Source organism: Mus musculus, chromosome 8 (assembly GCF_000001635.26).
Source record: "Mus musculus strain C57BL/6J chromosome 8, GRCm38.p6 C57BL/6J".
NCBI classification, from domain to species: domain Eukaryota; kingdom Metazoa; phylum Chordata; class Mammalia; order Rodentia; family Muridae; genus Mus; species Mus musculus.
The window spans coordinates 33,855,618-33,879,380 of NC_000074.6; the positions used below are offsets into that span (position 1 = coordinate 33,855,618).

Genomic DNA, 23,763 nt, shown 5'->3' on the forward strand with positions numbered 1-23,763 from the left:
TACTTCCTTTTCATAAAAGTAAGTTACATAGCTGGCAGTAACTGTAGGCAGGGAGCCTGAGTTTGGTTCCCAGTACTTCTAACCACTCTCAAAGAAGGAAAAATCAATGAATCATATTCTGAAAATGTCTCTACATGAAAGATCCTGCATGGATCATCATACTAAGGAAGGAAGAGCCAGAAACAAAAGAGAAATATGTCAGTATTTAGAATACGCAACTGGAGACAGGCAGAAAGTAGATCAGAGGTGAGCGGTGGCTGGGGCAGTCAGGACAGAGGCGAGGATTGCTTCACTGTATGGAGGTGTTGCTTGAGGTCATGAATTGCTTTAGGAAATTGCACAACCTGGACTATAACTAATGACTCTAAATTATATGCTTAAAGGTTGTTCAAATGGCAACGCCTTTGTGTTAACATAATTTCAAAATACTTAATAAAAGTGTAATGGGAAGCACTAAGTTCTACGGTGTGTGAATTATACCAAGAGTTATTTTAAAACAAAAAAACATACTGTCAATTAGAGATTGCGCAGATCAATGAGTACATTCTTCTGAGAATATGCAAGGCAGGAAACAAACAAAACAAAGGAAAAAAACCAACATGCTGGGCAGTGGTAGTGCACGCCTTTAATCCCAGCACTTGGGGAGGCAGAGGCAGAGGCAGGCATATTTCTGAATTCTACTGCCAGCCTATCTACAGAGTGAGTTCCAAGAGAGCCAAGGCGACACAGAGAAACCCTGTCTCGGAAAAAAAAAAGAAAGAAAACAAAACAACAAGAATACTGTCGGGCTGGTGAGATGGCTCAGTGGGTAAGAGCACCCGACTGCTCTTCCGAAGGTCAGGAGTTCAAATCCCAGCAACCACATGGTGGCTCACAACCATCCGTAACAAGATCTGACTCCCTCTTCTGGAGTGTCTGAGGACAGCTACAGTGTACTTTAAATAAATAAATCTTTAAAAAAAAAGAAAAAAAAGAAAAAAAGAATACTGTCAATCAGGCTGGAGAGATGGCTCAGCGGTTAAGAGCACTGACTGCTCTTCCAAGAGGTCCTGAGTTCAAATCCAAGCAACCACATGGTGGCTTACAACCATCTGTAATGGGATCTAACGCACTCTTCTGTTGTGTCTGAAGACAGCTACAGTGCACTCAGATACATTAAATAAATAAATCTTTAAAAAAAAAAACTGTCTGGGATCACGTGGACCAGTGAACACATTCTATAAGTACACACGCTGCTACACAAGCTTAATTAACAATGAGGGTCACAAGGGCAAGTTGGAGAAACATATTGACTTGATTCTTTCAGCCCTCTCTGCTCTGCTATAACTCAGAACAAAGTCTAAGCTACAACCTACGTGGGAGTCGCTTAAGACAAGGAAAGGGAAGACACTCAGTTAATGGCATATATAAAGATGCCTCCTCATAGAACCTTGGCCAGGATCCACTGACACTGGTTGCTCTGAGGCACTAGCTACCATCATTCTTATGTACTAAAATGAGAATCCTAGTATGCATTGAGGGGCTCAGCTAAGAGACACCCAGAAATAGCATTCCACCCTGCTCGAGGGCTTGTGTGCTTCTGCTAGAAATTTCCACAAACTGGAATTTTGACTAAATCGGGCTAGCTTCAGATTATCACTATATTTACCTTCCAAAAGCACAAACAAACCCAACAAGTGATGTGGTCCCAGTCAGCTTTCTCATCCATCTTCCATGGGAAAAACTAACTGTGCCAATCTGTATGCAAAGGGCAGAGTGCTAGGCATTCTTCTGCCATGTTCAAGGACAGAACGGGTTTCCAGCCATGTGGCTAACAGGGCGGGAACAACCAAAAGGAAATCTGGGTTTTAGTTGTTCGCAGACTAATTTGGAGCGTTTCCTTCTACTCTTGGGGATGTGAGCAACCTTGGATCATGGCTCAGTGCTACCACAACCTGAGGACACTGCCCCAGTCACTGAAGCTCCGGCTGGAGGTGCCAGAAAAGCCAGTGGACTTAAAAACATTGTGTCCAGAAGGTTGACACTAATCATTTAATTAGGCAGTAACGGAGACAAAGTAACGAGGAACACTCCAAGCACAGAAGCGCTCCCTGACTGTCCATTATTCTATAAGAGACACTTTCTGGATCAAGGTTTACATTTCTCAAGAGTGGAACCAAACTGAGTATTACACCACTTGACTAGTCCAGGGAAGGCTTTGAAAAGAGCCTCAGCAAAGGACACAGGGAGCATTGGGCAATAGCTGCGGACAGCACATATTTTTAGCTCATTACAAAAGACGACCCTGGGAAGAGCAAAGAGGTCAGCCCCCAGAAAGATATGGAGTAGCTTTTATGTTTCAGTCCATTACCATGAATGGGCCCGTTTTTCTCTGCAAAGAGGGGTAACCAGGCTCCACGGTCACATACCAACTTCATCATGGCTATTTGTTCTGGACAGTGGGAAGTAACAGTCTGTAACTGCCATCAGAAATACTGTAGCAAGGAGCCAGGACAGAAGAGATAGGACACTAAGATGCTGTCTTAGGCCCTCCGGGTATAACAGGACTAGGGTCCGACTGTGAGTCAGTCACCCAGTTCCAACCCCACGCCCACTCATGCGTCCACAGTTTCCCTAACTGTGATTCTGTGGGTTTCTTTCTTATCCTTCTCTGTAGAGCAGACTGGTCTCAAATGCAGAGATCCCCCTGCCTCGGCCTCCCAAGAGCCGCCACCGCCCAGCACTACAGAGGTTTCTAAGATACAATGAGGCTCTAATGCTACACACACACATTAAGAACATTAAGGAAGAGATAGATGATCCAGGCACTCGGTAGATACCTTCTTCTCAAGTCAGCCCTGAGCAGCAGCAACCCCAGGCTCCCAGTTGGACACATTAAAAAGAAGCCCCCTCCACAAAGCCAGAAATTAGACTTCTATTATTTGAGATTCTTAGCAATCAACACAAATGACTATGACCAAAGGGACAGGATGCTACTCTTATAACAGACTTACTGCTAAAGAGGAGAAAGAGAACCGGAGACTCACATGCTATCACTGGATTCAGGACCACAAAGCTCAGTGCCCAGGAGCTTGCTGGCAGGGGGCAAACAGATTACGCCTAGACGCCAACCAAAACTGAAAAGATGTCACAGTTTGACAGCCATGGACATTAGAACAGGAACTTCACCTATATGCTTACTGACAATGTCACCGTCAAAGCCTACTGTGTGGGATCTGTGGCATCCTTACACAAAGCAGGAAGAGGGAGGGAGAGGCGACCTAGAGCTGTGCAGGCCACACCTGCCTTCACAAGAACAAAGAAATTAGCTTTAAAGGGCCGGCATGGTTCTACATTTACAGGATGACTGCATGGGTGGAACAGAAGAGAGCGTGCAGCCTACACACAACTGGTAGTCTTTGTCTAAAGCTTGGTGGTATTGAGAATATTTTGTTTATATCAACATATAATGAAAAATTATAAAAAGAAAAAATCGTGGGGCTGACAAATGAGTGAGGCCCTTGTCCCTGCTGGACACACCCTCCGTTTCTGAGCCCCATAAAGTTATGGTAACATTACAATATCCTATAACATGCTGTGCTTCGCTGGGCGAAGCAGGTACTCAGTAAATAACGGTTTACATATTGCTCTGGAGAAGACAGTACTTCTGACCAGAGGTCTAACTCAACACAGGACAAATTCTACACTGTTTAGGACATCCTGGAGTTCTACGTCACCCGTAGATGGTATACAAGGATATACGCATTTTTTTTGTTTGTTTGTTTCAAACCCTAAAATCCTGTGTCGCCATTATACAGGGTAAATATTCAGAAGGTTCCTTGGGACCTCCGAGTCAGTTTCGGGTCTCCCACGACTCACAACTTGACTTTTTGTTTGTTTGTTTCAAACACATGGTCCCCTTGACATAGTCTTGGCTGTCTCAGAACTCGAAGACGCTCCAGCCTCTGTCACCTGAGTGCTAGGATTAGAGGTGTGGTCCACCACACACAGCCAACAACAACTTTTCATAAGTTCTACTATGGTGCATCTGGACGAGTGCCGGAAGCGCATGGACTGCAGCGCTTGGGGCCCTGCAACCACCTGCCTCTTAGGAAAACCTGGTTCACCTGAGCTGCCATAATCAACGCGTCACTCCTTGCTGCTAACTGCCTGAGGCACGGCACGGCCATACTTCACTGAAACTCAAGGGCCACCAGCATCAGCAGCCGGCAGGAACTGAACTCAGCTGCCTTCACTCCCTTAGGGATGCTTTGTTTCAACATACAAAAGGAGGGAAATTCTCAATAGGAAAATGCTGGTACAAGATGATAACAAGTATGGTGAACAAATGTCCTTACAAGTGCCTACACGGCAACACAGCGTAACAGCGCAGAGCCTTCTGAGAAAGCTTTAGGTGCAAACTTTTATCTAAAAGGTGAGCAAGATGACATAAGGCAAGGTTTTGCTCTGTTCTTGGCTCAGGTGTTTAGGGCACAATGGTGATCAGGCTATGTTCTGTTTCGGCCTCTATGCAGCAGACAGACACAGATGCATGCCATCACGGATACACTATGGCTTACACCAGCTATCCTGAGCATTTCAGTAAGACTGAAGGAGAAAAGCCAAGTGTTACTTAATAATTTGTCTGGTTTTGATTTAGGAAGAAAGCTCAAGAGGGCGAATTAAACTAATGAGTCCCTCGCTATTGGCATTGGGCACTCGCTCATATTTCTTCTATAACCATCCTGGCAGGAATAAAAGTATTCTTTTTTTTCTTTCTTTCTTTCTTTCTTTCTTTCTTTCTTTCTTTCTTTCTTTCTTTCTTTCTTTCTTTCTTTCTTTCTTCATGGTACTAAGGAATGGAGCCAGAGCTTTCACTTGCAAGCAAGTGTTCCACCATTAAGCTATAGCCATTAAGTTTTGGGTAGGTGGGATTAGAGACAGGGTGTCCTATACAGTCCAGGCTATCCTCAAAGTCACTTTGAACTTCTAATCCTCTTGTCTCTGTCCCTAAAAGCTAGGATGATGTCATACTGAAATTATGTCACCACACTGAAGTTTGATGGCATGCTGGAGATCAATGCAGGGCTTCCCGCATCCCAGACAAGCAAGTGAGCTACAGTCCAGCAGCCAAGAAATTCGAAAGAGAGACAGATACTTGCACCTCGTCCCTTAGCTATCAGACTATTGAAACAAAGGACCCAAGGAAGTGCAATTTCCCTCATAAGTCTCATTCTGGGAAAGAAAAGGCTCTCAGCTAATGGAGACTATTCCCCAGAAACAAACTGCAGAACGTTGACAACTTGTAACAGAAACCAGGAACCAAGACAATGGTGGCAGTGAAAGGCAGGTGAGCCCCAACTTCATCAGGACTTCTGAGCGGTGTGTACTCCCAGGCTGTGCCCTGAATCTAAATCATTGCAGTACTCCAAAGGTGGAGTTTGGTGGGGGATTGCTGGGTCTCCTTATCCATTTCCTAGTATGGTTATACTACAAGAAAACAAAACAAAACAAAACAAACAAGCTGAAAAATAAAAGCATTTTGTGTGGTGGTTTGAACACAAATGATTTCCACAGGTTCATATATTTAAATGCTTAGGCAGGGGCACTGTTTAAAAGGATTAGGAGGTGTGGCATTGAGGTTTCAAAATCCCATGCGGGGCCCAGGCTCTCTCTGATGGCTGCCTGCGAATCAGGATGTAGAACTCTCAGGTACTTCTAGCACCATGCTTCCCGTCATAATGATAATGGACTGAAGCTCTGAACCTGTAAGCAAGCCCCCAAATAAATGTTTTCAGGGTTGTCAGAGTTATGGTGTCACTTCAGAAAAACAGAACAATGACCAAGAAAGATATTGGTACCAGGAGTGGGGTACTGCTGTGACAGGCTTGGCCACACTGTTTATTGGAGGAATGTAGGTAAACTTGGGGACTTTAGACTAAAAAAAGCAGAGGGGGAAGTGGGGTAGGGGAGCTAATGGGTCAGCATATTTGGAACATGGAGGACAGTGATGTGGGAGCCCAGCTAGAGAGGTTTCAGAGAGGAAGAATATTAGTAAAGGACTCAGACAACACTGTTGTGGAATTTTGGCAAAGAATGTGGCTACCTATTTTTATTAAAAAAATCTTTCTGATGATGGGGCTGGAGAGATGGCTTAGCAGTTAACGACTCCAGAGGTCCTGAGTTCAATTCCCAGCAACCACATGGTGGCTCACAACCATCTGCAATGGGATCTGATGCCCTTTTCTGGTGTATCTAAAGACAGAAAATAAAGCTTTTAAAAAGTTTCAAAAAACAATCTTCTTGATGGTATATATTGAGATTAATGGCATTAATAATTCCAGGAGGGTCTGCTATTGGCTATGTTATGTGGTTATTAGCAATACCTCTTTTGCAGATCTATAAGGAAAAGGAACAAACTGAACAATGAGAAATAGACAAGCGTGAAGCTTGAGGAGAACAGGAGGACCATGCATGTGATGGAGCCATGTCCAGTGCTTAGGAGAGCAAGCGGAAAGGAAAGCCTGCCACAAATGGGGTCAAAAGAGTGACCTCAGTGCAAGGCCCCACCCAACCAACAAAGCTTCAAATTTATGAGAAGAAATTAAAGAACAGCGTAAGCCATGAAGAAAAGCTGAGGCAAACGTAACTCAATGTTCCAGCCCCAACAAGCAGAACTTGGCAGCTTCGGCAATGTGGTTCCTGCTTTAGAGCCAAGGGTACAAGAAACGGGTTGTGGAATTTCCCTCCAAGGCAACAAGAAAGCCCCTGAAGCCAGGTGTGCATCTGCGGTGGTGTCCCTGCATGGAGGCGCAGGAGTTATTGTCTAAAGTTGTGAAGATGAAGCCTAGATTGTATTGGAGATCCGGGTATGTTGGAGATACAGATTCATGGGACACCCACATGGGAAACCTGCAGAGCGGGTGGGAAATCAGTAAATCTTAAAAAAAAAAAAAAAAAGGTGTGGCTTTTCGGAAGAAGGCGTGTCACTAGGAGTCGGTCTCTGAGGTTTCAAAAGCCCACGTCAGACCCAGACCCTCTGTCTACCTGCTTCCTGTGGATCAAGATATGGCTGTCATGGGCTGCTCCAGCTTTACGTGTGCTCCTGGGCTCCCCTTCAAGATGGAATTGCCCTGTTCTCTGTCCTCACAGCAACAGAACAGTGACTAAGACAGTCTTCTCGGAATTACCTGTCTGTTTAATGGCGCATAGGGAATAAGAAGCCAGGGGTAGCTTGTTAGGGCTGCTGCAGCCCAGGCTTTGATACTACCTACCCTAGTGACACTCCAAGAGACCTATGATCTACGGGGCTTCCGTTACCTAAGGTACCTAAGGAAACGAACAATCAGAGTGAAGGATCAGAGCGATGCACACTTGATGCACACTTACGTTCAAAGCGTTCTTTGCGGCCTCTGCTTCTGAGCGACTGTCAAAACTGACAAAGCCTACGGGCTAAGGGAAAGAGAGAGAGAGAAATCAAGATTAAAAAAAGAAAGACCTCAATCAAGGGACATCTGTTTTCTAGGTCAAGTGTGGTGTCTAACTGAAGAACTAAGATAAAGAAATGACCACAGGCAATGGGTAGAAAGGAGAAAGCCAATCCCAAGAATCAGGATATGATGGCTTAATAAATTTCTCACGTGAATCAACGGGATGGTGAGTGTAGTTCTTGGAGGGCAAAGCCAGGAATTTAGAGAATCATGTTTTAAAAAGGAAAAAAAATAGACGTGGTTGGAAGGTGAGCAGCAGTGAACGGGGATGGAGGGAAATCTGGGCTGGAGAAGATCTAAGTTTCCCAATCAAATTCACTGTACCTCAGCTTCTTCGTCTTTTAAAATGCAAAGAGAAAGCGAATCACGTTTTGGTTCACTGTAAGTGCAAGGAATATAATGACACAGAGGTGAGAAGCCCAGGGACTACAAAATAAAGCTTCAGTCTCAGAGCCAAGCCGTGCTTTCTAAGGCATGGAAGGTCACTGCTCAAAGTCACAGGCCCCTTTTAGAGCTTCCAGTGGGTACGCTGCCTACAGCCTAGCTCACCTCTGTTACAGCAGGGGTTACAACTCACTAAAAACCCTGTCAATCACCACCTCTAGCCTGTCCTTGCTACACTGCATACCTCGACTCGTCTGTTCTGTTTTGATTGTGTGTTTGGATTTGAGACAGGGTTTTTCTGTGTAGTCCTGGCTATCCTGGAACTCCCTTTGTAGACCAGGCTGGCCTTGAACTCACAGAGATCCACCTGCTGGAATTACAGGCACGTGCCACCACCACTATGCCACCTGGTTTTCAGCTGTGCTTTTAGAGGTTTGGTGGAGAGCAGGATTATTTACCATCTAATATTCATATATAAATGGCAAATATTCCATGAAGAGAACTTGGCAAGAATTGTGACTAGGGCTGCAGAGATGGCTCAGCGACTGGGATCACTGAGAGGTGTTGATTCCCAACACCAACATGTAACTCCAATTCCTGGGGATGTATGCCCTCTTCTGGCTTCTGTGGACAATTATTGAAGAGAGAGTACACACAAGTCGGGAAAACATCCATGTATACATATATATATATATGTGCATTTGGCTATTTCAGAGATATATAATTTTCCTATACTAATTCCCAATCAACTTCACCTTTAATTCTGATAACACATAGGTAGAAAATCCTAATTGAAACAAAAGAACATTTATTGGGATTGATTAGCAAATGGGGACTGTTTTTAGAAGTTCTAAATCCTTACCTGTTTAGATGTGAGCTTTATGAGAGAACCTTCATAGCCCTGAAAAGCAAAGACCGGGTTTAGAAGAAGAAAGAGCATTACAATTGCATCCTCCACAAGTACAATGAGTTGTTAAGCCTCAGATGGTCGCATGTCTCACAAATGTTACTTGGAAAAGCACATTACAGACACCAGACACACAGGGTATCGTGTGTAGCTTAGTGCAGAGTGTTTGACAGTGTTACACAAAGCCTTTGGTTTAGTCCCCAGTCCTCCCACACAAAACCAAACCAAAGAGATAAGCATATGAAAACTCCCAGGAAGGGCTCAACAGGAGAGACAGCATTTGACGGATTTCCCACTGCTTCATGAAATGACCGATTTCCATAGTGGCATCTGATGGGCACATGAAATACTGTCCCATGCTTCTGGACGTCCTCAGATGCTGGGGGTCATTCCTGTCTTTCTCTAGCTCTCTCTTTCAGGCTTTTCTGGCTCCTCAGGAGAGAAGTCAGTACTTTTTTCTAGAAATATCAATGGCTGGTAGAATGCACTGGCAGATGACACAGTGAGCAAACCGATTATCAGTGTAGCGACAGGCTTGCTGAGCAGGGCCAGCGGCCCTGGGCTGTAATTAAAAGAGGGCTTCGAGGGATGCTCCAAGGTCCTGCCTTCAGCGTTGAGGTTTCTCAGGACAGTGCTGGGACTGATTGATCCTTCTGTCTTTCCCAGAGGAAAACTTGAGTTGCCAACTAGCTACTGTAAACATTTACATCCAAAGCCTTGAATGGTCATCTAAGATGGTCATAACTCGAAGCACTGTCTCTTCCTATTTTGCAAGGGACTCTTTCTCTTAGAAATCCCAGAGATTTCAAACCCTGATGCAAAGGGCACACAGTATTCACTCAGATAAGACAGCACTGGAATGGTCACAAACAGGAATCAAATGATTTCTGTCTGCTGTCACTGTTACTGATGCATTATGGGAATGGCTAGCTACCTGTCCACACAGGGTACCTTCTTGGCACATCAACTGTACTCTTCTCATCTTTGAGGGTCATTTCTTGGCTTTTCCTGACTCAGTCTCCTTCCCAACTCTTGTGTTTTCTGTTGCCTTATCCCTGAATAGCTGAGTCCTGACTCTCAACTGTCCTGCCGTCAGGACAGTCTTGCACCAGAAACCAAAGCCAACACCATCTCTTAACTGTAAGGTTGTCCCTGCAAGCTAAAGCCTTCTCCCTTAACTCACAGGTCCTACATTTAGGATGCATTCCAGGCCATATTCTGGGTTGGAAAGGCCAACCTTCAAGATTTTGTCTTGAGAGCACAGTTACTCCAGTTTTGGCCCAAGGTTCAACTTCCAATCGCCAACAATGTTCAGCATCTCTAAGGTGATTTTATCTCCACAGGAATGATGGGAAACTCTTAGACGGTCCATTAAATACCAGGCAAAGATTCCCTTCAGTTCATACTAAGTTATCCTCTGATGCTTTTTTAGTTGAACATTTATGACATTTGGTACAAAATGGCACAAGGTTCTTAACCCAAGCCATAAAAAAAAAAAAGATGTGTATCCATGCCCACGCAGAAATGTCAACAGAGCCACTCCAGGGAATAAAGCTCCACGTATGGACAGGGCTCGAAACACACTGCTGCATTTCCAAAATAAAAATGCAGTAAGTAGTCTATACCGTTGGTGACGTAGGGATTGCTGGGGAAATCGAACCCAGGATCTTACCCACATTAGGTAAGTGCTCTACCAGAGAACTAGTGTATTTCTGACCCAGTGTGGACCTCTTCTGCTCTGCCCTTAGGGGGATGCCTCTAACTGGAGGTTACCAAAGCTGAGAGACATGGAACAGAGAATGCTGGGGCCAGTAGCTCTCCACAGCAGTGAGAGAACAGACTGCTTGGAATACGCTATCAGAGACCAAAGGACAACGATGGTCTACCTTCACACACACACACACACACACACACACACACACACACACACACTCACACTCACAAAGTACCTTGAATGGTCTGAAGAGCAGGTACAGCTCTCGGGGCTTGATGTCCAGAGGCAGACCGCTGACAAATAGGGTCCGGACCTAGAAAAGAAATGTAACAGGAGAGTGGTCAAGGCTGTAGAGAATCCAGAGGCTACTTCTCATCTTAAATCTCAACAGATCCTGACTCCTCTAACAGAGCTATGTTACGATGAATGGAAGGAAGCTCCATATAATTTTAATATTAGTTTACAACTGTATCTCAAGGACGACAGACTCTCCACTCTTCTTCTACAACAATCAGACAAACTTGAAAAGGAAACTTAAGCAGGGCCGCACATTCTAAGGGTAGAGTGTGCCAGACTACACAGGAACCCAGGCTCAAATCATAGGGCGCATCAGATGCTAGGGAACGGAGGCCGGGCTCCGGAGGCAAGAACTAGCTACAGAAAGCACTGCCTAGCTTTCGGCTCTTACCCCACTCAGATGAGTACAGCATGACTGTGCTCCTCCTTATTAGATATCATGTTCAATCATTAATCACAGGTAAATGACAAGGAGGGAGGGAGACTACATGCTAGATTTCGAACATGTGTGTACAGAATCAAAAATCAATAAGGCCCTTTTATTGGTCCAGCACAGTACGGCGTCAGGCCATCTGCATGCTAGTGGTTCTTACATGCTGTTGTTAGATAGCAATCTCAGAATTGTGACTACTTTCTTTCAATTTATTTAAACATGTATGCTATAAGTCTTGGAAATGTAGGATTTGTTTACTTTTCACACGCACGCACTTGTGAAACCATGAAAACTGAGATAACCCATCACCTTTAATGGTGCCTCCTCAGTCTCGATTCACGGACCAAGTAGACCTTGAACTTACAACTTTCTCAGCACTCTGAATACTAACCAGGATTCCAGGTGGTGGGCCACCATTCCTGACATCACCTATTCCTTCAGTCCTCCCTCCCAGTCCTGTCCCACCATCCCCAGGTGTTGGCTGTGACTGCTGATCAATGCTCCAATGTCGAAACAGAACCACAGAAGTGCTAAGTTTGTCTGTTCATTCCTGTTTACATAAAGCTAATTTCACCCGTATTGTTGTCTATCCATCGCTTCTTACTGAGTAGTATTGTTATATGGATATACCAGCTCATTTATCCATAAACCTGCTGATACACATAGTAAGATTTGATTTAACTTAAAAACAAAAATTCTGGGGCTGCAGAGATGGCTCAGAGTTAAGAGTACCGAGTCCAAATCCCAGAAACCACATGGTGGCTTACAACCAACCGTAATGGTGTCTGAAGACAGCTACAGTGTACTTACATATATTAATAAATCTTTGGGCCAGAGCAAGTGGGGTCGGAGGGAGCAGAGGTCCTGAATTCAAAGCCCAGCAACCACATGATGGCTCACAACCATGCATCTGTACAGCTACAGTGTACTCATATACATAAATAAATCTCCTTCCATTCCTTGTTTTATGCCTCAGAGCATTGCAAATGTGCTCTGAGTTCTTTAGACAAGTGTGTGCTTTGCTAGTGTTTGATGGAGTAGTCTAATACAGTCAATTAGGTCAAGTTTGTTGACCAAACTTCTTCCGTGTTTTTCCTTTCTTCTTTCATCTCTGACACAAAGAAAGTTCCTCAGGCAAAGGCGAAATTGCTGACAGGTGCCTGAGGGAACTCTACTACCCAGGTGCTCACCTGCCTTCTCATGGAGCAAACCTGAAAACCAGCTGGGCCGTTCTGCCAGGGCCAGCCTGGGTAAGAGAATTAACCCTAACTCCACAAGGACCTGCCACATCCTCAACTCGTGCTGACCGTGGACCGAATGGAAAAGAGTTGCGCAGAAACAATGTGATATGCAGACCCTTTGTTTTACAGTTAGGACACCGTTGGGACAGTATAGTGGTCTGTGATATACATTGGTTAGGTTTGGGGAGTTCACTCAAGAAATTAACTTACATTTCTAATACTGTTCTAAAGAAAAAGGCTTTACAGACAAATGACCAATGACGCTCAGTGTATACCTGGGGACTGTGAACAAAAGACAATATGTCACTTAAGGTTCATTTATCAGACATAGGATATTATACCACCAATAAAAAATATGCCACCAATAAAGAAAATGGGTGTAAAAATAGGGTGTCAAGAATTCTCAGTAGGTAAAGCCACTTGCCACCAAACCTAACCATCTGTGTTCTACAAAGACCCACATCCACAAGGTGACCTCTGACTGTTCTCATGCATGTACTGGCACAAATACAAGAGGACAGACCAAACAAACAAACAAACAAAAAAGGAAAATGTGCAAGGAAAAAAATACCGTATGGTTTCAGTATTTAGAGAGGAAGGCATCTTTTGGGATACAGATGCAAGTGTCTAGGATCAGCTAAGAGTGGTAGTAGAATGGCGTCCATGGTCACAACAGCTTTGTGTTTCCTCATTCTGTGAGAATAATAACCCAGTAACACGCACTGTACTTGAAGGTGTTTAGAGTTTTTGCTTTTAGACAGGGTTTCCTGTAGCCTAGGCTGGCCTCAAATTTGCTATGCAGCCAAGGATAACCCAGAAGGTAGGGTTAGGGGTCTGGGTATTGGTAGGGGTAGTTGTAAGGGTCAGAGTAGGGTAGGGTAAGGGATAACGATCGGGGTGAGTTTAAGGGACAAGGTAAGGTAAGGGTGAGGGTAGGAGTTGCAGTTAGGGGAGCTCACTGCACCTCAGAAGCCTATCTCACTATCTGGGGATCTCCCACACCTTCTCCCATGACAGAACAGATGAGGGAGCTGATAAAGGGAAATAATTCTTGAATATTTACATTATACATTGCCATTCAACTAAAGGCCACTAGCTTCAAGAGTATGGTGTGCTTACAATCCTTTCTAGTCTGCCCCAGTTTTGGTAAACTTAATCGGCTTCATTTAAAAAAAAAAAAAAAGGAGGGGAAGGGGGAGGGGGTGGGGAAGAACAGAAAGGAGAACAAGGGAGGAAAAGGGATGGAGGAGGAGGGATGGAGAAGAAACTAAAGAAAATCTAGCTAACTAACAAGTGGGAAAATAACTCTATAAATCTCAGCTGTACTTTCCTGTGGCAGCCAAGGAAAGAGTCACAGGATTTAAGACGTCTGTTTGCCTCCCTCTCAGCCTGGGTCAGCACATAGCAGTGCACTGAAATCAGAAAGACAAGATCCTCCCTGCGGGGAGCTTAAGGTCATAAACTCAACAGCCACCTCTGGCAGCATAAGCTTAGCTCTGTCACATGGTGGCCCAGCTGGAACCGAAAGATCCCTGTCTTCCTAGCAAGGACGGTGGTAGGCTGCCATGTGAACTTTGCAACAGCCCTTAATGCACCAGCGCTGTCTCGGAACAAAGATGCCCGGGGCACCACGCCTTCAACATCCCAGATGTTCCCTCTCTAAAACACGGGAAAGGGCATCTCTTAGTCCAGGACAAAGTGAAGTGTTCAAGACATGACAGATAGATCCCACAGGGGCTCTAATGGATCCTGTGGGTGCGACTTTCATTTTTGCCCTAACAAGGCTAAAGATTTAACAGAAAAGGCTCTGCTGTGTGTTAGACGGATGAACACGCCTGCCTTTGCTACCATCTAACTAACATAACTCTAGAGAACAAGGCTGGGCTTTAGGTAAAAACCACCAGGCATTGTCTGATATTCGAGTCACTTCCACGCTGCGAAAACGCAGTCATTTTAGTGACTGACTTCTTATTGGAGAAGCTTCAGAAGTCAGCGTGCAAGTCTGAAGCTCGTCTGGTAAGATCAGAAGCCTGGTCCATACTCTGAGAAGACAAAGCCGCTCTCTGTGACCCAGAATGCGATTCACATGAGGAAGGTAGGCAAGCTCGGGAGTGGTGGGGCAGGCTTAATTCTAGCCCGAGGTAGTACGCAACCAGTGGTCCCACCTAATGGGCATTTGCCCAATGTTTTGTGTATGTTTTGTTTACGACGGTTTTAAGGGGCTCCTCCATGTGTTCCCCACATTTAAGTCATGCTACAGAAAAAGGCCAATTTTCACTTTATAAAGGCCAGCCTCAAATTTACAAACTTCCTACCTCAGCCTCACTGGGATCAGATGCTCAACACACTGGGATTCAATGACCCAGATCTGTGTGTGCATGTGTGCGCGTGCTCTTGGACGTGGGGACTCCTATGCCGTTCAGGGAATAACAGTGACGAGCTGGTTCTCCTTCCACCATGCAGGCCCCTGGAACTGAATTCAGGATATCAGGCTTGGCAGCATGTGCCTTCAATCAGAGCTAACTCACTGGCCTGTCTTTCCCAGATAAATGGTCTACACCTACAGACTAATTAAAACGAACTCGGCAATGTGTTGTGTCAATCATTCCAAAGTAAAAACTAGTCTTTTAGAAGCAAGATCCAAAGGAAGGCTCTCTCTCCGGTTAGAGAAAAGGCTCTTTTTGGCAGTGTTTCACACAGTAGGAGGCACAGAGGGTGCAAGTGTCTCTGGGCTGATGTATGAGCCTTCAAACACACACACACACACACACACACACACACACACACACACACACACACACACACACGACATAGGTGTTAGCTTATCAAAGGTTCTGAAGCCGTCATGGCAAATGAGATGAAGTGATTAATTTCCCAGTCACTCGGCACAGAATCTGCAGTTACAACACCAATGACCAGTCAGTCCCTCCATGTGACAGGCCAGCATAAAACATTAGTATGTATTAACCTCTTCTCTAGTAAAATTAAGGATAAAAAAACAAACAAACAAAACATGTCATAGATTGCTAGGTGTGCCAGAATGATCAGAAGTTCAAAGCCAGCGTGGTACACATGAGACCCCGCCTCGAACAACAAGCAGATGCAAAGACTGTTAAGAGACAAGTCTACAGGGTGTGTGTGTGTGTGTACAGGAAAATACCATCTCTAACAAACACACGAAAACTAACTACATGTCTACTTCTGTTCTTGGACAGCCCACCCCCTAGCCCCCATTTTCCTGCTCATTCTTGATCCACAGGGTCAGGCTTACCTAGCCAAAAGAAAAAAGAAAAAAGAAAAAAAGAAACCAAAAGACAAAACACATTTGTGTAACATGACTCACATTTCAACTCTGACCACAAGTCAGTGTTTAGTGTCGTTTTGCTTTGTTTTGTTTTCCAGGTTGTCCTGGAACTAAGGACGTCCTTGAACTCTTGACCTTCCTGCTTTCACATCCCAGGTGCTGTTACAGGCATGCACCAGTTAAGTCCGAGTTCTGAACATCTTCATTCAGGAGACAAAAACAAAGCCATACCAACCAAAAAAGGCCACTGAGTTACGGCCCAGGGTGCAGGGTGTCATCCTGGTACCTGTCAGAAGCTATTCTTGCTTTAAGGCTGGCCCACTGAGGCTGGTAATACAAGGTCTTTAGGACTGAGACAAAGAGATTCACTTAGGATGTGGCTGATGGTGCACGCCTTTCATCTTAGCACTGGGAGGACAGGGACAAGTGGGTCTCTGGGAATTTGAAGCCAACCAGATGTAGCCAGGGCTACACAGGGCCTGTGGGGGGGAGGGGGGGGCTCCAGTTGCTTCAACACAGATAGAGACACAGACATAAATATTACGTGTTAATTATTCTCAATCATCTAATACCAAACGGTCAGCCCTGTACGCATACAAGTGACTTCCTAGAGACTGAGCAGTTTGTACTTTTGCATTTGGCAACTTGAGCGCGCTCACACGCATGCACACACGCATGCACACATGCACATGGGGAGGGGGTGCTCATGATGATGCATGAGCTGAGGACTACTAGCTCACTGCCATGGGTGGCTTTTTTTGGTTTTGACTTCCTAGTCATGTGTTGACACTATGAAAATTGATTACGCACGTGTAATAAAACGGTCTCCTGGGCACTTAATTCTAATTACAGACAAACAAGGTGAGCAGTCTTTGTCAAGCCCCAGTTTCTTCTTAAAAAAACTTTTAAAGAGTTATTATTTATGTACGTGAAAACTTTGACTACATGTGTATATGTATACCGTAAGTCAGAGAATGTCAGATAATCCCAGAAATGGAGTTACAGGTGAACATGGGGTACACTGTGGGTGCTAGGAACCAATTCCAGGGCCTCTGTAAGAGCAACAAGTACTTTTAACCTCTGATTCATCTCTCCAGCTCCAACTCAAGTTTCTTTTCCTTTTTAGAGATTTATTTAGTTTATGTATGAGTACACTATGGCTGTCTTCAGACACACCAGAAGAGGGCAAACCCTTTCCTACGGTGTCCCATGTTTGCGATTTTTACAGATTGTCCTGTGCAGATAATAAACATTGAGTGTGGTTCCTGGGGATGCCTCGAAAACCCAGTTGGTGATAGTGCACTTCATCTACCACTTCTGTCAGAAGGGAGTAGCATCTGTGTATGCCTATGATTCCGTTACATGACCACAGACATCTACGTTCTGTCTGGGTTAGCCAACACACAGCTGAAAACCCTTCAGTGCCAGCTTGTTTGTTTTGAAATGGTAGCCCCAGTTAACGTGGACCTCATAGAGAGCCACCTGCCTCTGCCTCACCCTCCAGAATGCAACAACTATTGGCTTCCGCCACCATGCCTGGAAGAATATACACTTCGTAACTTTGAAACTTTGCCTTATTTAAGATCCATAGCGGACTGTGTCATGGAAGAAGCCATGTGTGCCGTTATGGCATATAGAGCCAGTAGGTTTGCCTAGATCAAAGACTGGGACCACAGAGTTGGTAGCCCAAAAAGAGAGCTGAATATTTTTTCTCCTGCATGTGCATAAAATTGCAGACGAATGCTGAATTTAGGGGCCAAATGTAGGTTTCCCTGGTCATTGAACTTCCTGGAAACAGGTCATTGGACTTCCAGGAAACAAAAGACCTGAGATGTGCTGTCAGACACATACACATCCATGAGCCCCTACCCCACCCCTGCCACAGCGGTGATCCATCATCACTGCAGAGGGACAAACTAACTGTTCCTATGTATGCCTGAAGAGGAAGGAAAGAGCTATCCCAGAAGAGAGTTGAAGAAGCAAAGCTTGCAGCAAAGGGTAAACTCCATACGAAGAGATGCAAATAAAGGCTAAAAAATAGAGCTGGGTGGTGGTGGTGCATGCCTTTAATCCCATCACTTGGGAGGCAGAGGCAGGCGGATTTCTGAGTTTGAGGCCAGCTTGGTCTACAGAGTAAAAGTTCCAGGACAGAGAAACCCTGTCTCGAAAAACCAAAACCAACCAACCAACCAAACAAATAAATAAATATAGCTCGCAGATCCACTTTGTCAATGTTTTCACCTGTTTAACATATTACCCCCCTCCTCCCTCCCTCCCTCCCTCCTTCCCTCCAGGAATTGGCTTTCTCCTTCCATCTGTGGGTTCCAGCAATGAACTCAGGTTGTCAAGCTTGGCACAAACACCCTTACCCACTGAGCATCTTGCTGGCAGACTTTCAACAACCAAGACAGTTTCTAAAGCTGTTCTCTTCCCAACTGGGAAAAAGTTTGCAGAATTGTCAGAACCTAGGGGCATGTGAGAGATCTTTTTAAAGCGGACATGATCTGGCCCGTCAGTGACCTCTGGCATCCAGTGTGCCAGCTCAGCTCTGACTGGAACACAGATGAAGATATGTGTGGACAAAACAGCGCGCACCGTGCCAGAGACTCTCTTTTAATATGACCAAATAAAGACACAACCAACAACATCCCACACGGGCAGGTTTACCCTGCCAAAGCTTTTCAGTCACTCTTGCAAATGGCCAAACCTAAGCTACTGCCATTGATTTGGACCTCGTGGGAGAATGGCTACATCATCTACATATAATAAAAGAATTTCATCAGAAAGCCGAGACCGTTAAAAAGACGGATCTTTTTAGTAAAGTCACCACCACAATATAACACTTTTTCTACATCTCAGAGAGAACCCCTGGCCTCTACCTCCTGGGTGCTGGGACTAAAGGTGCGTGCCACTATGCCCAGCCAAGTGTAAATTTCAACAACTTAAAAATCTCAAATCAAAGCCGGACGTGGTGGTGCACGCCTTTAATCCCAGCACTTGGGAGGCAGAGACAGGTGGATTTCTGAGTTCGAGGTCAACCTGGTCTACAGAGTGAGTTCCGGGACAGCCAGGGCTACACAGAGAAACCCTGTCTCGAGAAACCAAAAGAATTCCTAAAATCATACAGTACTCTACATGTAAAGGACAGACTCAAAGGCACATGAGACAGAGCTACCTGTATCTGATCATTCATCTCTCTGTGTCATGTCAAGATCCGGGATCTTATCCATGGTTACTGACCAACAACATGACTCGAGTCTTCCCAGGAGCCAGCTTACCTCTTGCTGAGTTCAGAGAATGGGTAAGACTTTGAATTTGCAATGCTCCCAAGTAAGTGTTGAAGGCTGAACCCCAATGCAGTGATCAGTGCTGGGCTTGGGGGAAGGGACTGAGCAAAATCTGACTTAAAGAGGTGGCTTAATCCACTGACAACCAATCAATGGAGAAGTGCAGAAAGAAGGAAATGGGGCCGAGTTAGAGATGGAGGCCAGTGGGGGCACGCCCTTCCAGGGAATGTTGTCCTTGATCTCTTCCTGGCTGCCATGCTTTATCAAGGGCTCTCTGTCATCACGTTCTGCCTTAGTTGGGGCCCAGAAGCAATACAGTGGCCTCAAATATGGACCAAAACCTCTAAGACCATGAGCTAAGGAAAGTCTTTCATTCCAGAAACTGTTTTGTGGGTATTTATCAGTGATGAGAAACGGAAGGACTCAGACAGCACATGAACTATTTAGTTATAAGGAAGTGGAAGGCTGGGTTCACTACTGGGGGATAAGAGATGACAAGCCACAGCTGGACAGAGAGGCCCAATGCAGTCCTAGAGCTCGACTGGTGGAAAGAGAAGAGCAGGAATTCCAGGTCACCTTCAGTCTGAGCTACAGGAGACCTCCCAGGAGGGAGGTGGGAAGGTGAGTGGAGGGAGATAGGCTCTACCCAAGTCATACCAAACACAACCCTACACATCCCCATAGAGTCTGTCCTTCATCATTTGCCTATTTTACATCTTAGTTTCCCCATAAGCAAAATGAACACTAACACATGGCTTGCTCGTAATGTTCTTCAAAAGAAGTTAAGTTTGAAATGATGTATTATCGCACACTTTCAGAGTCTCAGCAAAACAATGCTCTGGGGAGCCACGGACCCCCTGAGTGAATGTTTGAGAGAATGGGGTCCTGATGTGCGTGTGTGAGCGCGGCCATGTTGAGGACCGACGCCTCAGACATGATGGAAAACTGGCACATTTGTGTAAGCACTGACAGAAGGCTCGGCCAAATTGCGGAGGATGGTGTTGAGTTTTCAAAAACCACATAAAAACATCCATTTATACCTACCCCACTTGGAGGAGACTGTGGCCATTGGGCTTGCTGGAGTAGGAGGACTGAGCCAAGAGCGAATCCTGCACAGGCAGAGAATTAGGTCTGCCTCATGAGAACAGATTTTGCAATTAAGTTTTATGAGCTACTTCTGACTTAGGAAACCGCTAAGCCTCTGCCTGATGGAGAGAATCACGGGCTTTCCCAATATTCCCATGTATTCTTTACTGAATATGATGAATAAAAGAAAGTAGTCTCCTGAGACACTCCCCAAATCTCTGAGAAGCCAAGTCTATGTAGGGAGGGCTGCTTCATTTTATTTTTATTCATTACTAAATATACTGTAATAAGAGAACTCTTCTGGGGCAGTTAAGAATACTGACTACTCCTCCAGAGGTCCTGAGTTCAATTCCTAGTAACTGCTTGGTGGCTCACAACCATCTGTAATCAGATGCGATGCCCTCTTCTGGTGTGTCTGAAGACAACAACAGTGTACTCTTATACATACATGGATCTTTGAGAGAGAGAGAAGGGGGGAGGTGGAGGAGGAGGAGGAGGTGGAGGAGGAGGAGGTGGAGGAGAAGGTGGAGGAGGAGGAGGAAAGAGAATTCTTCTGAGATACTCCCTAAATTTCTAAAGTACTAAACATTTGTGGTTGGTTGTTTGTTTATAAAGACTATTTGAGAAGCTGATCCACTAGCCAAAAAAACAACTGTTAGCTAATGACAGCTGAATATGCAATTAACTCACACTTGAGCACTGCTAGCATCTTGCTGGGCTTTTGTCTAGCAGACTCAACTCTGACTGGGTAGACCTCATTAGAGGCCTAAGACTCTGCAAATCTCCTTTCCTGCCTGTTCAAGTGAAGTGATGGATTCCAGGCCTTGGGAATCTCACCAGGAATCATTGTTTACATATGGTGACTGTGGCACCAACACTGCCAATCTATAAAATACACACCAAGAAACAGAGTGATGTGCACGAGGGCCTGTGTAGGACCCACAGAATCCTGGGATGCTCAGTGATTAAGAGCACTGGCTGCTCCCCCAGGGAACCTGGGTTTAATTCCCAGCATCTACAAGACAGCTCACAGAACATCTTTAACTCCGGTGTCTCCCCACAGGCACACATTCAGGCTAGACATCAATGCACAGCAATCTGTTCTAAAAATGAAAACAGAGCCAAAGCACCACCACAGCCTAGAATCCACATGGTAGAAGGAGAGAACAGAGGCCTGCAGAGGGCTTTCTGACCTCCACACTTGACACACATGCCTGCACACAAAATAAATAAATGGCTTGAGACTTGATGATAGACCTTATCTGGAGATGATGAGGAGTGACAGCACAGGACATCTTTATACTCCCGAGGCCTCTGCGAGACCATGCACAGTGTACACGCACGCACATGCACGCGCACACACGGGAGGGTGGGTTTTAATTTTCCAAGACAAGGTTTATCTAACTAGCCCTGGCTATCTTGGAACTCACTCTGTAGACCAGGTTGGCCCCCAACTCAAGAGATCTGTCTGCCTCTGTCTCCCAAGCGCTGTGATTAAAGGTGTGCACCACCTGCACCAAGAATCACCTGGCCAGAAATGATAGAAATAGGGGATGAAAACATTTGTGTTAAGTAAACATGCAGCAAAGCACTGGAACCTACCACAGCCCCCAAGATGCTCTCGGACACTGGATGTAGGCATCTCAGTAAGAAGAGCTATCTGGGAAAGAAAGATAATGAAGTTCTGACTGGGAAATAGTAATGGCTAAATGTGAAAGTGTTCTTTTTAAACAACTGTTACGCATACATAAGACACAAAATACCAAGGGCCAACTTCCCACATAACTTCTGATGTATAGCACGCATGGTATCATATGACATATGGTAGAGATGGCTGCCCTTAAAGCCCTTCAATACAAACACAAGGAACTAGAGAGAGAGAGTTGGTTGGCATCAGAGGCTGGAGAATCACTAAGCCTTTCCCATCCAGGCATCCTTGCAGAAGTCTAAAGTGACAACACAAGAAATGAAGGCTGTATCCATGCACTAACATTTCTGTTGCTTGTTTTGTTTGTTGAGACAGGATCTCACTGTGCAGTCCTGGCTAGCCTGGGAACAGTCATGCTCTGTCAAGGGCTCCCTATCACAACCGTTTGCCTTTTTGGGAAGCCAAAAGCAAGATAGTGGCTAGACCAAGCTAGCCTCAAAGTCACAGAGAACCACCCGCCTGCCTTGGCACAGGGATCAAAGGTGTGCGCCACCACACCCAGCTTTGACAGAATTCTTGAAGTTCCCTGTAGGGAGTTGAGAGAGACCATACTAGAACCATAATGGTCATGTCTATCTTGGTCATGTCTATCTTATCTATGTAAAATGCCAGAGAAGACACTTACCTTACACCTACTGACTCTGCTGTTCCTCCCCGTGACAGCTAGCATGTTCTGTTCATTACAAGCTGGATGTCTTCTCTGTAATGATAACACCTGGTACAACCATCTCTGTACAAACATGAGGAATTCATCCCTTCTAACTCTCTAGTCTGTATTGCATGGACACTGGTTTCTGGCCACTTCTGATGACTCTAAGGGACACCTGTATTGTTTCTATGACAACCAAGCACTAATGATGTCAGATGCACTCATAACTGCCTGCCTCGCTCTCGAGAGAAATGCAGCCTTGCTGAGAGATAGACAGATGTGGAGAGAAAGCACTGCACAGGTAACTGTGTGTCCACTCCACCGCTTCACTGGCGACTGCTACCTGCCAATGTGACATCTTTCTGAGCCTGTTGGATAGAATCCTGGGATCAATATATTAATAGAAAAGAAACACAAAACCAACCATTAAGATGTTAGTGCCAGACCTTAGATTATGGAATAGTTCAGAGCAATTAGCAATTTGATAAAGAGACAGACAGACAAGCTAAACAACAAAAACAAAAACAGGCTAACTGCCTGCATAATGCCAGCCTCCCAGGCCTGTGCACCTCTCCAGCCTCTCACTAGTTCTTTCTTCATGGTGTCTCTGTCATCAGCAGACGGTTTCCTGCTGGGAAACATCACACTGGACCCATTCACACTTCCAGAGCCTGAAATAATGTGAGGTATTTCCAAAGAGAAAACTGTCTGAAAGGGGGAGAGATAGTCATCTGTACTTCCTGTGCAAAACATTCTGGCTTTGCTTGACAGACAACCTTCATATGACCTATATCCAAAAAGGAAAAAAGGATCCTGCCCACTGCAAGAGAAAGACAGCTCAGCCCAGCCTAATGGGAGCAGCCCTTGATGCATTGCATCGCCGCCTCAAGAATCCCTGATATGCATCATTCTGAGCATGAGGTTCACTATAAAGAGGAACAACTGTGACACAGAGATCTGTCTGAAGAAGGATGAAACCAAAGCCTTCTTTCTCAGCCAAGGGCACAGAAATGGCAGGTGGACAGCAGAGACGAGGAGTGTTCCGCTCTGGTCCGGGCCGGGAAAAGCATTTGCTACAAACCAACTTATGGGGGGAAGAAAAAAGGAAGGGAACAGACTGAACTGTGTGCATCTATCTCTCTACAGCAGGTGGGTGGCACACACCTGTATTCCCCGTACTCGGGAGGCTGAGGCAAGAGGATCTTCCTGAGTATGGTACCGGCCTGGGCTAGTTAACCAAGGTTAGGGGAGACTCTGTCTTTAAAACCAAAGAGCCCGGAGAGA

General features: G+C 45.3%; 1 protein-coding gene across 16 annotated transcripts in view; it reads right to left on the reverse strand.

Moving 5' to 3' along the window:
* Window positions 1–23,763, reverse strand: part of Rbpms (RNA binding protein gene with multiple splicing) — a 147,280-nt gene that overhangs the window by 72,975 nt on the left and 50,542 nt on the right. For 9 of the 16 annotated variants that reach the window (XR_378783.4, XR_003947246.1, XR_378782.3 and 6 more), the window contains exons 1-4: window positions 22,456–22,607; window positions 10,710–10,787; window positions 8,716–8,754; window positions 7,369–7,431 (exon numbers count right to left, since the gene is read on the reverse strand). Coding sequence is in view for 9 of the 16 variants with exons in the window: in XM_030243359.1 (XP_030099219.1) it covers window positions 7,369–7,431; window positions 8,716–8,754; window positions 10,710–10,787; window positions 22,456–22,572 (297 nt within the window). In the remaining 7 variants the exon portion in view is untranslated. Of the gene's footprint in view, window positions 1–7,368; window positions 7,432–8,715; window positions 8,755–10,709; window positions 10,788–22,455; window positions 22,717–23,763 lie in introns of those variants that run through there. The other 7 variants (XR_001778413.2, NM_001286168.1, NM_001042674.2 and 4 more) reach the window with 2 other exon arrangements.